A 14,924-nucleotide genomic window follows, 5' to 3' on the forward strand; every position below is an offset into this window, starting at 1 on the left:
AGCGGGTTCGACGGGTGCCTTTGTTACGGGTTACCTTTCTTTCGTCTGAACTGCTCGCCTCCTTCCGCCAGGCCTCGTCCCTGTCACGTCCGGTTTGTCAGCACATGTCGTGCCGCTGTCACCGTATACGTCTGTCTGTGGCCGGCGGCAGCTGCTGCTGATCTCACAACTCCAACACCGTTGAGTGGCCTGTGGTTTTTGTTGTTCGTGCCATCCAGATATGATTTACTGCCCGGCCGCCGTGTCGGCCACCCAATAAATAGCTGATTGTCGATAAGTGATGACGCCGATAGGTCGACTCGTGACACGCCGTCGGGGACCGCGGCCGCGCCTCATTGGCCCGTGCTCACCGTCTGTGGCAGCAATCAAACCAATGACGCCACGTGTGACGAAATAATGATGTCATTGACACGTCTTGATCACCGAGTGTAGACTAGGCCGCTCGTTACGGGGCAAATAGCGGCCGCAAATCGGACGGCAATTGACACAGGCGTCAGCAGTGAACCGGCCGAATGCCGACCGGACCGATCGGAACCCCGGTTTGACGGCAGTTCGGGGGATTTAACGGCAGTATCGATCGACCGGTCATACCTGAGGTGGTCGGCACCGAGCAACGACACCGGCCCTGTCGAAATCCGTGCGGTGGCTCGCGCTTTCTCTGCCTCTCTCTCTCTCTCTCTCTCTCTCTCTCTCTCTCTCTCTCTCTCTCTCTCTCTCTCTCTCTCTCTCTCTCTCTCTCTCTCTCTCTCTCTCTCTCTCTCTCTCTCGCTCTTCTCTCAGTCTGCCATCCTCTCCCATTCTTTTTTTTTGTAAGTTCCTCGCCCCCTTCCCTCTTTTCCCGTCTCTTTTCCTTAGTCTAGTGTGGGATTGTATTTCCTCTCCCCAGTCTGTTGTGAGTGGTGCCCCCACCCCGGTCTCCAGCGTGGATTGCGGCTGGGCGTTCACCAGTCAAAGCCGACTCGAGATGGCCATAAGCCGCTCTAATGGGCTAACGGCACCATTTCGTGCTCGCAATGGCTGGATGATATTCCTTGAGCCATAATTTCCGCGACAGCGGGCCGACCGGCCGGGCGGCAAAGGTCGGCCGCGCGCGGCTCGCTCGGCCGTAAAGCACCTCTATTGACAGGTGGGATAGATGGCCGCGCTGCCGCTGCCGCTGCCGCTGTGCTGGCCCGCTGAGCGGCTGGTGCCGGTGATAGCGGGCCAGCGGAGAGCCGCTGTCAGAGGGCACCATGCGGCGCCCGCCTCACCAACGGCATGTGGGCCGCGGTGTGCTGCCTTCTTCGGCACCTATTCTGGCAATCTGAGACCGCCTTCCGGGTTTTTAAGTAGCGACTGATCTTGCCGGCTAATGGACTTAGTAGGTGACATGCACTAAGCCTCGAGACTTTCATCCGTCATCTTCAAGCCGCCTTTTGACTTGCTTCCTGGCTAAATAACGGCTCGATCAAACTGATGGCGTGTTCTGAGTGTCGGGCAAACAGTATTACCGCTGAGATGACGCCCTGCCTGCGCTGAACCGTGACGGAGATATGCGCAGCTCCGTGCGGCGATCAGTTCCCGGCGCGGTGTCGTCGGCCCGTGCCGCGCCTCAGGTGAGGGGACGGTATCAGCGGTCTCCTGGGAACCACCGCGACCCGCTGCTGGTTCTGATGGTAACCCCGCACGGCACCGAGTGACGACCGCCGTGTCACGGCACAGGGTAACGACCGTGACGCGTCACGGCGCCCCGTGAGCTGTCACATAGAGTGCGGTGGTCCTGGTGTGTTACTTGGGGCATTCCACGATAGATCGTACCAGGCCCGTCACCCTCATCTCTCAGATTTGAATGAAAATTGGTACAAGGGGTAATCATAGGCTCCAAAAACACCTGTCAAAATATCAGACTTCTCAGATCAAAACTTTTTGAGTTACATTGCATAATATTTTCTAAACTTCAGATTGTAAGGGTGAGTTTGATGAGCTATAACTCAAAAACGAGCTAAGCAAGCAACAAACGGTAAACAGCTTTGAACTAACGATGAATCAAAGATTAATACAGTATTTTTAAAATTGGAAAGAAAAGCTTAACATATTGAAAAAGTCGTAGTATTTTTTTTTTTAATTGTCTATAATGGCCCTTGGGACCAAAATTTTTGCCATTTTTATTTTTTCAAAATAAACCTCAGGTCCTTTAAAATCGACATGCAAAAAATTAGAAAGGTGTTCTTTCTATAAGTTCCTCATTTAAATGTATACAAAATGAGTTTCCGGGGGTCGGTACGACCCCAGCTCGCCGTTTCGCCTCTAATGGAGCTAGAACCTTGCGGAAAAAACGAGCATGTGCGCCGTTACAAGATGCATCGAATAATACCACATTTTAAGGTCTCGGGTTCATTGGTGACCCCTGAGGTCATTTCAAGTGACCCAAAATACGGGTCCGGTTTTTGATAGATAACTTCGCAACAAATGGTCGCAGAGCCGCGATTTTAGCATCTTTGTGTTTGCCTAGCTCCGGCGCGTCGAATGGTATACTGTTTGTTCTGGTGAAGTCAGCTTAAGTCGCTGACCTCGGGTCAGCACACTGCCGTGTATTTGGCTCCGCGCCCCGACCGGGCGGCCCAGCCGGCAGCCAGCCCCCGGGCATCACGTGACCGCTCGAGTCCGCGGCAAAGCCAACCAGCGCGGCGCAGGACAAACAGCGCCGCTACAGAGATGATTAACAGTCGGGTCAGGTCACGAAGCTGAGTGAATGAGATCATATTGCACATCATTCGATTCGCAATGTCTTTCCGAGTCCATTGGTAGCTTTCCCGTCTCTCTAGCTCAATTTGATCGAGAGTTATTGACGAAAAACTCTTATGACCCTAGTGACGTACGAATGACGTCACGAAAGATCAACAATGCAAAAGTGAGGCGAAAATGACTTCAACTGAACTTTCAGTAACCAGTGATGTCACTAGGCAGCTTTACCACACCATTTGTAGGCTCTTTTCCGAAATCACAATTCGAGACCATTACGGTGACGCAAAATAAGTACATTTATAGAAAGAACACCTTCCTAATTTTTTGCATACTACTTAAAAATGATCCAAAAATGTTTTTAAGTAAATAAAAATTCAAAAAAATTTGGTCCCAAAGGCATAAAAATGCAAATTAAAGAAAACTCGAGGTGTTATATATCAAAAATAGTATATATTTCAAAGTTTTTAAAATGCATATTATTCTTTGTTTCAATGCAAGTTCAATGCAGTATAGCATTTGGCATTTGGATTATCCGTCTTAGAGTTACAGCCCGCCAAACTTGGGGCTGCAACGCAAGATCCAAAACATGCTATACACTATAACTCAAAAACCACTCATCTGATAAGCTTGAAATTGGTACAGGAGGATTCAGAGCCCCTGATTACCCCTTAGACCAATTATCGTTAAAATCCGAGAGATGAGGGTGTCAAATTCGAAAAAAGTGGTACGATCTACTTGCTTACTTGGAGGCTAATGTACCGACGCAGCGTGGCGTCATAGCGACATTCGCATGTCATCGTGGACGCGTGCCCCAGTCACTCTACTCTTACCTACTCACACCACATGTCAAACAATCCGTTCCTGCCACACGCCGCGTGTGCCATGTGGTCCCAGGGTCACGTCACGTCCCCCGTACGTCACGCCCGGCCGTGTTACGCCGCGGCTCGCGCGCGAGTGCGCCCCGGGGACGGCTGTGACGTCAGCACCGGTCGGCGGAGGTGTTGCGACACAGATAGGTATCGGGTGAGCGGCCCCGCACAGAGCCTCTTTGTTGCCGTGCTGATTGAGCTATTCACCTCTCGTTTTACAGCGGATCTGGGTTTTGTTTTACCGCATTATCGGAACAAAGCTGCATGATACATTAGCTTTATTACATGACTGGGAGTTACCTCCGTGAAATGTTTCTAATGTAGTTGCCGTTTTCCCGTGAGAGAATGCGTTGCTATAAACCTGAATGCCGTAATGTGCTGTTGACGGCAAATTGCGTCGGTGACAGACGGGCTTAATTGTGCAACGCCCAGGCCGCCGTGACGGATAATCTGCCGCGGTCGGTGGCGTGACGGCTTTCGTGGCGCGTATGGTGTCCTGTCTAGCTGAGGATGGCCAAGGGTTCCTGTGACCGTGCTGTGACTTTTCTGTGACCCCCCTTATAACCGCGTTGTGACTGCCCCTGTGACCTCCCTGTGACGGTAACCGTCCTATGACTTCCTGTGACCATGCTCTGACCATCCTGTGACCGCGTTGTGACTGTGACTGTTCTGCAGCTGTCCTGTAGGCTGTGACTGCCCTGTAGCTGTCCTGTGACCGTCCTGTGTCCACCCTGTGACCGCCGACGGCCGGCGGACGCCCCCGGACACGACCAGGGGCCGCTCCGATGGCCGCCACGCACGCCATGCGGCCGGCCGGCTCGCAGGAATCCGGCCGGCACCGCGCCCCCCGCCGGCCTCTGGAATGTTCTGACCGGATCCCTCCCCTCTCTGTGATCGCCAGACTCGGTCTACATCGAGAGCAACCAGAAGGACCAGCCCTACTTCATCTGCACCATTCAGGACTTCCGCCGGGTGAGTCCCCGCCGCCCCCGCCCCCGCCCCCGCGCGCCCCGAGCGGGTACTATCTCTCGGAATGACAGCACTCCACGGGGCGTGCAAAGGTCACGGCGGTGCTCACTTCACACTGGCCCCGCGCCCGGCGCGCGACTCAACCGGTAGTGGCAGCGAACGGATTGACGCAGGTTTTCTGACATTTGACCTTTGATATCGCGCTGATAGTCAGGAGGAAAATATATGGACCGTTACGTGAGGGTGGCTCGTAGTCCAACATGAAACGAGCGCGTAACGTCCCATTGTTCATGGAGTGGTTTCATGCATAAGTTACTAGATTGGTTTGGTTTGCAGCCTTTACCTCGGTGTGTAACAGCAAATGAAACACGACGCTTGAGTGGACTGTGGGAGGGCTAATTTTGGCAGAATCCTGTTTGGATGGGTGTTGTAATGGATTCAATTCGTACCTACTGACCTCTGTTGCGTTGGATGGTGTTTGGTGCGGCCGGCTAACATGAGCGTGAATCGTGAGTGTAAGTCATGATTGCTAGTGGCGATATTCGTCACGATTGAGGTCACTCACGTAAGCCTTTCGCAAAGGCGACGCTTATTCCGTGATTGGAACCCGCTGGTACATGCCAGAAGCATGGGTCGGGGACTCGGGAGTGGTCAGTGCAAAGCCGGTTTGGCTGCCGATTGAGTGGTCTGTTTGAGTTGTGAGTGTGAATTTGTGGCGCTCGTTTGGCTCGTATCGCGTCGATAAACGGCGCTGATGTCCGCTGCGGCCTGCGGCTCACACCGCGGCGAAAGGCACAGGCAAACGGCCGGGAAAGGCATCCGGACGCGGGGGGCGATGCTAATGCTACTGCTACCTCCTGGCGCGCTAGACACCGTCGACTGTTGCTGCTTTACCTCCTGGCGCGGTGGGTAGCGCTCCACAGAAGGTAGCTCCCGGCCGGTGTCTGACTGGGCAGCTACAGCGGCAGGCGCTGCGCCGGTGCCGGCCGTCTATTTAGGGCCGGGATTAATGCGGCGAGCCGGTGCGTTGTCGGGCCGGGAGGTCGGCCTGCTGGCCACCGGCGGGCTGCACGGTACCGAGGCGGGTGGCTAGAGCGACTCTCAGGCACCCGGCGGCGGTGCGGCGGACGGTGCAGTGCCTCCGCCCGGCTATCGATTGTGCCGCCGAGAGCCGCCGCTGGGGACCACGTGGTCGGCGAGGACAGGTCGCCGCCGCCGCCGCGGGGCTTGGCAGACCCACAGCGGCTGCCATCGGCTGGCAGCTGGTGTCAGGACGCCACTGGTAGCCACTCTGTCCGCGTCCCGGCCCGTGGCGGCAGAGCTGACCGCCGACCGCGGCTCGGAGTGGCGGTGGGAAACGGCCTGATGAATCGCCGACCGCCGGCCGGTGAGGCAATCAGCCGCCGCTGGAGCGCGGCCGCACCGGGCCGACGTCCGTCCGGCCTGCACGGAGGGCCGGCTGTTGAGTTAATGAACTCGGCTCTCTGCGGAACATTCCACCGCGGACAAAGTCGCATCTGTTCTAGTCAATCAATTCCAATTCCCTAAGCTGATAGTTGTCGGCTTTGTTACGGTCATCACCTTGATTTTTTGTTCCTTTTCCCACTCGGATCTTTTTCCCCTGTTCAGCATTTTCGCTGAGCGTTTTAGCGAATCTTTCTCGACCCTTTCTCTCGCCGTGCATACTACTGAGCAGTGTGAAGGCCGTTGGCTAACCGCTCTGGCCCCGCGCAGTGTTCTAGCGGACCTTTCTCGACCCTCAGCTGGGCCTTTCTCCTGTACTTGCAGTTTTCTCTCTCTGCACTCAGGTCTCAGCAGACCGCTGTTCGCCACTCCGGCCGGCGGAAGCGTTCCGTCACGGTCAGTGCGGCCGCCGGCCGGAGCGGACGGTACGGCGCCCGCTCGAAGTCCGGTCAACCACCGCAGCATGCATGTGGATCGAGCTGCACTGTTACGCGCCGTGCAGGCTGGTGTGAGGCTGGTGCTGGTACTGGTGATGACACTATTAGAACAGTGGTGTGGTGGTGATAACTGATAGCAACTGCTAAAGAAGCCGAACTAATCAACAGAGACTGAGAAACGCCTAACCACCATAAAGGGCACGAAGGGCTGGCCATGGTTATTGGTTACGGAGCGAGCGAAGCGAGCGGAGTCTTTCTTTAGATTAACGGAAATTTCTGAGTATGAGCGGCCGGCCGGCCGGCCGGCCGTGCGGAGGCTTTTGCGAGGCTTACATATATCTCAGCAACCACTTGACCGATTTACACGCGGTAATTTTTGTAGGGTAGCTTCATTCCTTCTACCAAGTATTGGACTATTCTCGATGCATGTGGGTGACCCCTTATGCACGTGCCACGTGCAAAACGAAGAGGTGTCAGTTTTGTAATTGTTGCAATATCTCGGTAACTACTTGGCCGATTGCGCTGAAAGTTGGCATGTAGGTAGGCGGTAGGCAGACAACTGAACCAGTGACAACTGAACCAGGGACAACTGAACCAGTAAAACTGAACCAGGGACAACTGAACCGGTGACAACTGAGCCAGTGACAACTGAACCAGCGACAACTGAACCAGTGACAACTGAACCAGCGACAACTGAACCAGGGACAACTGAACCAGTGACAACTGAACCAGTGACAGCTGAACCAGTGACAACTGAACCAGTGGACAACTGAACCAGTGGACAACTGAACCAGTGGACAACTGAACCAGTGGACAACTGAACCAGTTGACAACTGAACCAGTGGACAACTGAACCAGTGACAACTGAACCAGTGACAGCTGAACCAGTGACAACTGAACCAGTGGACAACTGAACCAGTGGACAACTGAACCAGTGGACAACTAATGTCGTACTGCGCTGTATAGGTACCTATAAGGTAGCGCGTGGCTGGACGGACGGTCTGTGCCAATCTGCCGGTCTGCCAATTGATCTGTGTCCGATCTATTAGAGTGTCCGTCCGAGAGCCGTACGACGGCAGACAGGGCTGACAGAGCCTGGTGGTCGCGAACTGGTGTGGTAACCGTTACGCCCACTTGGGACGCCCGAATAGTTAGCAACGTATAAAGAATATTCACTTTGATGGCCTAACTCGGGACAGACAGGTCACGCAACGTGGGCTTGGCAGAGTTCAGCCCGCCTGGGCCCAGAGGAATCTCCGGTATATGAATGGATTCACTGCTCGGGCTTACATCGGGCTTACGCCAAACGTCGCACAACTAGGGCTAAACAACGGCTGTCCTGAGCTCGCCGAGAGGGCATATACCTCCGGTAGAGCATGGGCTTTAGTCGGCGTTTTTGTGTCATACGCCGACTTTAGTCTTTAGCCCAAGGGCTTGCCGACTTTAGTCCAAGCGCTAGCCGACTTTAGCCCGACTAAAAATCTCGGGCAAGCCACACTTCAGCCTGCTTAGTCCAGGAGTAAAATTGCTTGCTGGGCTACTGGTTAGTGGTTCAGTTGTCACTGGTTTAGTTGTCACTGGTTCAGTTGTCACTGGTTCAGTTGTCACTGGTTCAGTTGTCACTGGTTCAGTTGTCACTGGTTCAGTTGTCACTGGTTCAGTTGTCACTGGTTCAGTTGTCCACTGGTTCAGTTGTCATACTGGTTCAGTTGTCCACTGGTTCAGTTGTCACTGGTTCAGTTGTCTACTGGTTCAGTTGTCCACTGGTTCAGTTGTCCACTGGTTCAGTTGTCCACTGGTTCAGTTGTCACTGGTTCAGTTGTCCCTGGTTCAGTTGTCACTGGTTCAGTTGTCACTGGTTCAGTTGTCCCTGGTTCAGTTGTCACTGGTTCAGTTGTCCCTGGTTCAGTTGTCCCTGGTTCAGCTGTCACTGGTTCAGTTGTCCCTGGTTCAGTTGTCACTGGTTCAGTTGTCCTGGTTCAGTTGTCACTGGTTCAGTTGTCATGGAACCAGGTAGGCACCCACTAGGCACTGCATATCCATGTGCCAGAGTTGGGGTGCTGCTGCACGTGCGCACGTGCAGGGGTCGTTCCCAGATCTCGAGAACGGCTGGACCGATGGCGCTCAAATTTGGTACACGGTTAGGGACCAGTTAGTAGGGTGCCGTGCACAAGTCAGTTGGGACCCATTTTGCACGTGCGCACGTGCAGGGTGCCGCTCCCAGATCTCGAGAACGGCTGGGCCGATTGTGCTCAAATTTGGCACATCGCTAGAAACCGGTCAGTAGGGTGCCGTGCACAAGTCAGTTGGAGGTACCCCCTCGAAATTTCGCACGTGCAAGACTCACCCCCTCGCTCGCTCCGTTAGTCGCGCCAAAAGGCGCTATACTGGTCAATATAAACCACAGTCACGGCGACACCGAACTGACGGATAAACCAACTCCGAGCTGACACGGACTCGAAATGTCAACCGTACGTCGACCAACGCTGAGTCGATGGACAAAGACCACCTGGCCGCTGCGCCGACCGGTCGATCCTTTCGACCCTCCTCAGTCCCCGGGGACTCGTGTGTCGTGGGACGAGTGAGGTGGTCCGCTGCCACCTGCATACAAACACTCTGATATTGGGCGGGTGCTAGCTTCCACACTTACGACGCCCTGACTAAGCTCTAATCAGTTTAACAGGCCGCTCACGTGTCCAGTTTAGCCGGGCTCTCTCGGGAAAACAGGCAGCGCTCCCGGCGGCCGCTTCCTGGCAGCTTTCGGTGAATTAAATCACGTTTCCGGAGCAGTTGGAGATCCTTTTTGTCGGTGAAAAGCTGTCAGCGGCGGCGACGGCCACGGGCCGATTCAGACCGGTTCGCGAATAGAACCGTCGCCCGGCGCCACCTCCTCACGCTCGTGCACACCGCCCAGTTAACGATGTGGATACAGTCGAGCGCGAAAACATTTGATCTCTGACGATGTTTTCCATTTCCAATAGTGGCGCGCTGAGCGGCTCTCAGCATGAAAGAGAAAGATCGTCAGAAGTCGGACGCTTCTTTAACCACATTTCAGCGGACTGCTGAGGAGCAAATCCTTTCCCATTCGCGAACAGCTTGAGTTCAGCGGAGCCAAATTCCCCGCTGGGCGTCGTAAATCTTGAGCCCGCCAGATAAATAGGCAGCGGCGGCGGAGGCGGCGGCGGCGGCCGAGGAGTCGGTGGACTCGTGTAGAAGCGCGAGAATGGATCCGGTCCGGGCTGGCCCGGATCCGGGTGACCGGGTCGCTGAACAGATGGGACCAGATGACGCCGACGGGTCAATGAGTCATGACCTGGGCTCACCGCAGATGTGGTGCGATTTGGGCACCTGAGTGTGGAATCGCTCACTGGTTTGTGTGTGTTTTATGCAGCATGCTGGGTTTCCAAGTTGTCGTTCATACGCTCATTGTTTCCGTCCAGGAGCTACATTGCCGTCAGCACCTCGTGGCCCGGCTCATCCTCAGTTATACGGTATACGTTTCTGCTTTTCCACGCGGTCCGACGGACGATGGAGCGCGTCCGACGACCTCTGACTGGTTTCTGGTGCGTGACTGCACTGCGCGCCCCGGGCCGCTGACGCAACTTGCGTGCGGCGGGCGGCGAGAGGTCGGCTGGTGTCGCGGTCGGCGGCTCTGGCGGCGGCCGAACACTGTCAGGGCCACTCGTTCGGCTTTCTCCGTCAGCCGGAGCCGGAGGAAACGGGAGAGTTTGGAACTCGATCCGGCCACGTTCCCGGCGCCCCTGCCCGCTCGCGGAGTTTGCATAATCGGACCATATGTTTCCAGTTATGCGGCGCGGAACTCAGCTAGTGATGAGCTGCGCCCGCGGCTGTCGGAGTATGCCGCGGCTGTCAGGAGTACGTCGCTGCTACCGGGCACGTGTAATGTGTATGTGTGCTCTGTGCACGCCACTGTGGCAACAGCAGGCACGTATCCAGGATTTCGCTCAGGGGGGGGGGGGGGGGGGGGGCGACAGCCGAGAAGGGCCCGGAGGTCAGCCAAAAGGGGCCCCACAGCGACTGCCTATCCTGGCGTGTAAAAATTCGAGAATGTCGAAAAAACAGCAAATTTACGATAGAATTTGGCATTGTAAATGAAAATGCATTGTCTTGCGTTTCTCGACCTTGATAACATGTTTGCAGTTAGCTTCCGTTGAAGTTCGTTTTTGCAGTTCACTTCCGTTGAAGTTCGTTAACCCGCGCCCGGCCGGGGGGGGGGGGGCTGTTTGAACACCTCCTCCTTGCGGTTTTGCGTGGATATAAAAAAGAGGGATGAATCTTATCTACAGATATGAAAATTTTACACCCAGGTCGCTCAAGGTCAGGTCACCAGACCACGTCAAGTGACCTCATCTCAGAAAAGGTTAGAATGCTCTCCATAGCAACACCGACTGTACGATCGGCTTGAAACTTTTAGCGATTGATAAGAGTAACAGTATGTATAAAATGATTATCTCGAAATTTGCATACCGGTGGTGACATAAGGTCAAGTCAATTTTTGCGCCCTCTCCATTAGGTTTTATAAATGGGAGAAAATCGAAAGGTGCCTCTTTAGGCAAACGTCATCCTAGGCACCCTCAATCACCTGGTTACATAAAAAATGACAACCTAAATCGGAAATTTGTACCCGTGACCCCTCCTTATGTCTATGGGGTCATCTCAGGTCACGAAACGTCTCCACAGCTTTTGACAATAGCATTTGTTAGAGACACGCTAGAGCGTTGAAAACACCTTAGATGTGTTCAGGCCTTATCGACGATACAGTTTGACGGATGTGCAACATGACCTTTCAGGTCAGGTCACCTTGAATTTAGTTCAAATTTTCTAAATGACCTGATAAGGTCAAATTATATGTATGTAGTTCATTCGACGCGTCTCGACGAGAGTAACACGATGCTGACAAAAGAAATGTCGTGCCTTTTCCTGAGTCGAAAATTGTTAAAGAAAAAAAGTGTTTCATAAAAACGACTATTTTAAAAGTTTTTTCTCTCAAGAGGCTAAACCGTTAACCCGAGCACCGACGGGGGGGGGGCTGTTATCCGCCCCCCCCCTTGAGGTTATGCGGGAAAACCGCGGCGCGTAGCGCCGCGAAATTTGGCATGACTATTTTCTCATTAATTTTACACATGGTGTGCAAGTTTGAACCTCCTAACTTTTAAGGTCAGATCACCAGGTTACTTCGAATGACCCAACCTCAAATCACTTTTTTGCAACTTTGTCACGTCGTGTCAGAGCTACAGTAGATAACGGAGTATGATTCGATGCGGATTGACGAGAGGATCACGATGGTGCCCTTAGTTTGTTCCTAGCTTGGCTAATTCGAAAGTTATTCGAGAAAAACTCTTCATATCTAGCGCCGCCATTTTGACTTTTTTTACCCCTGTGACGTCATCTTTGACCTGATCTGGAAATGACCTAATTAAAAATTGTAGACCTTGTCCGTGCGTACCCCATGCCGTTTACCGCTTGTCGCTATCTTGCTTCGTTCTTGAGATCTCAGGGGGCGGGCGGTCATCCGCCCCCCCCCCCGTCGGTTCTAAGTTGGCGCGGACCCCCGTCGGTGCGCGGGTTAATCGCAGGTCAATTCTGAGAACAGTTTACGGAAAGAACGTTAAAAGAACTATTGAATGCGTTTTTTTTTTTTGTGGCGCTGCAGCTCTGTTTGTACCCGGGTTATGCGCCGGAGTTGTCAAACAATGTTGAAATAGGCAAAATGTGACCTTTGCTGACTTATGGTGACCTGACCTTTGACCTGACCTAGAAAATGACCGAGTACTTTCGGCATGATTTTTTACGCTCTTCCGAATGCCACGTACGCTTACGTGTCGCTACGTGGCCCAGGAGCCGAGTTAGAGAGAGAGGGTGTTCAAACGCCTCCCCCACCGCCTGTCCCAAACGCCATCCGTGGCGCAACTATGGAGCTCATTTTGTTCGGAGAACTGTAAACAGGAGCAGCCCCATGAGGTCAGTCGAAAGGGTCCCATCATCGGCTGTTGCCTGTTCCTCGGGCCCCATGGCCTGGGCAGGGCCTTCTCAGCGGGCCCTTCCGTTTCTGGGGCCCGGCCAGGACAAGCTGTTTCTGAGACTGGGCACGGAAGTGTATATCTGGGCTCGCTTTCTTGATACGTTGTCGAGGCCGAGGGACCAATACTTAAGCTCAAAAGCCTGCTTCAAGGCTTTCTGAGCGGGCCCTTCCGCTTTTGTAGACCTCCCGGGCCCCCGGTTGTCATTGGCTTGGCCCGGTCCGCTTGTGGGGCCCGGCTAGGGACCCATATGAGCACCGGCAAGACCCTATGGGCCCTTTTTGGACCCGAAAGCCTGGGCAAGATCTTCTCAGCGGGCCCTTCCACATCTAGGGCACACAGACAGGCCCTGTGACTGGGCACGGAAGAGGATTTTTTTCGGATCCGCTAACCATAACTTCTCCGGGGCCAATTAGCTCAAAAGCGATACCTTTGGGCCCGATAAGGGACCCGTTTGGAGTCCGGCAGGGCCATAGGGGCCCTTCCTCAAGCTCGAAGGCTCGAGCATATCCTTCTGAACGGGTCTTTCCGCTTTTGGGGCCCTGCCGGGCTCCAAATTGCCCTCGCTCTGCCCAAAAGTGGGCCGAAGGGCCCAGTTACGGACCTGTTTGTGGCCCGGCAGGGCCCCAGGGGCCCATCCGCGAACCAAAAAATTCGAACAAATCCTTCTGAACATGCCCTTCCGCTTTTTGGCCCAGCCGACCCCAAATTGTTCCTGACTAGGCCCCAAAGCGGGCCCTTCGGGCCCGCTTTCTTGCTGCCTAGCGGGCCCTGCCGGGCCCGCTTTTGGGGCCCGGCAGGGCCCAGGGGGGGGGGCGACCGCCCCCGTCGCCCCCCCCTTGGATACGTCCCTGGGCAACAGTGTGCACGGTGCACTAACATACTTCGTGGTGGCTCGCAGGCATGATGATCAGTGAGGATGTTTGGTGGGATAGATATTAAAAACAATCAGTTGACAGCAAGCCCATCAGTAACAACACTTTTATCCATTTGGGCAGTTAGAGTTTGTCGATCGAACTCTTTATATCGGTCAGTCTGTTGTAAGTCAGCGAGTGCTCCCACCCCATTTCCAGTCCCCGACACGCCCTGGCGTGGCTCGGTGTCGTTCGGCGCCTCTCGGCCACACCTAACTGCACTGATCGACCGCACGACACCTCTCGAACCACTGAGAGCTCCGTCCCCCCCCCCCCCCGAGCGGCGCGGTGCGGTGCGGCAGCACGGGAGCGGCCACCGCTGCCCACTCGGCTGTCCCTAATGGCCGGTGTCGGTGTTGGGCAGCCGTCGTACATTGTTCAGTGATTGTCGGCACCGCCTGTGATCCTCCAAACCTGTTTGCACGGCTGCTGTGACGTCAGCACCCTGGGAGCGGCCGCCTCGAGCTACCACGATGCCTACCGCCGCTACCGCCGCTACCGCCGCCAAGTCAGTGAGCTAGCCGACCGACGTTTCAAGTCGGGATGCGGAGAAAAAACGAGGTGGCGAAACCGCGGCGGCTCTCGCGGCCCTTTGTTCGCGGCTGGCGCTCGTCTGTCATGCGTGCGTCATTGTTTGTGTTCCATTGCCCGTCGCGTGGCAGTGACGGCGAATACAGAGCGGGCGACGCCGAATACAGAGCGGGCGACGAACGGCAGAACGACGGGGGCTGAATTCGCCGGCACCATAGAGCCACTTGGCTGCGGCGAGCTGCCGTGTCGGCTGCCGCTGTTTAACCTTGGCTCTGTATTCTTAAGCCGCCCAGCTCGTCGGCTGCTGTGAATATATGTGATCAACAAGGACATCACCTCTCGGAGCGGCCGGACAAATCGTATTCATTACCGTTTGGCCGGCCATAGACTGGTCGCTGTTCGGACGACGATATGAAACGATTGGATCCATCGCTCTGCAGCGGATTAATGCCACCCCTCCGCTGTCCCATTCGGCTGACTGAGCGCATTACCGGCAATGGAATCAAATTATAATGTAACCGCGCCATTATTATTCTGCAGAACGGGTAGCGCAGATGTGCTACGCCACTTCTGAGCGTATTTATGTGCGCTTCGAGTGTAACAAATGTCTTGCGGAATATTGAAATCAGACGTCATTTATTTTCCGTTGAAGTAGATGTCTGGAAAGTGCTGAACGATGTTGTTCATACTCGATTAAATATCAAAGGCGTTTAAAGTGAATTAGGTCCACATATGTGGGTTTATTGGCCGTCTGAACTGTTGTCGGTCGGCTTTATAGCGCTGCCGGGGCGTTGGCTGGGTGCTCGCTCGCTCGCTGGGCCGTCCTCTCAAGTCGCCATGTTTGCCGGCCGCCGGCTCCCCCCGCGGCGCTGAAGCACCTATTGATTTCGGCAGTGGGGCCGGCCCGCGGCGCGCCGGGCCCGGCCCAGTGCGGCCGCTGGTGTGAGCTGATTTAATGCCGCGCTGATTTGATAG

At 54.8% G+C, this 14,924-nt stretch overlaps 1 protein-coding gene across 3 annotated transcripts in view; it reads left to right on the plus strand.

Annotated features, from left to right (window-relative positions):
- The window catches only part of LOC122392860 (arginine-glutamic acid dipeptide repeats protein-like), a 97,756-nt gene that overhangs the window by 37,979 nt on the left and 44,853 nt on the right, over nt 1–14,924 (plus strand). For all 3 annotated transcript variants that reach the window (XM_043388187.1, XM_043388189.1, XM_043388188.1), the window contains exon 2: nt 4,495–4,565. In XM_043388187.1, coding sequence (XP_043244122.1) covers nt 4,495–4,565 — 71 coding nt within the window. The remainder of the gene's footprint in view (nt 1–4,494; nt 4,566–14,924) is intronic.

Source organism: Amphibalanus amphitrite, unplaced genomic scaffold, assembly GCF_019059575.1.
Source record: "Amphibalanus amphitrite isolate SeventyFive unplaced genomic scaffold, NRLGWU_Aamphi_draft 000504F_arrow, whole genome shotgun sequence".
Taxonomy (NCBI): domain Eukaryota; kingdom Metazoa; phylum Arthropoda; class Thecostraca; order Balanomorpha; family Balanidae; genus Amphibalanus; species Amphibalanus amphitrite.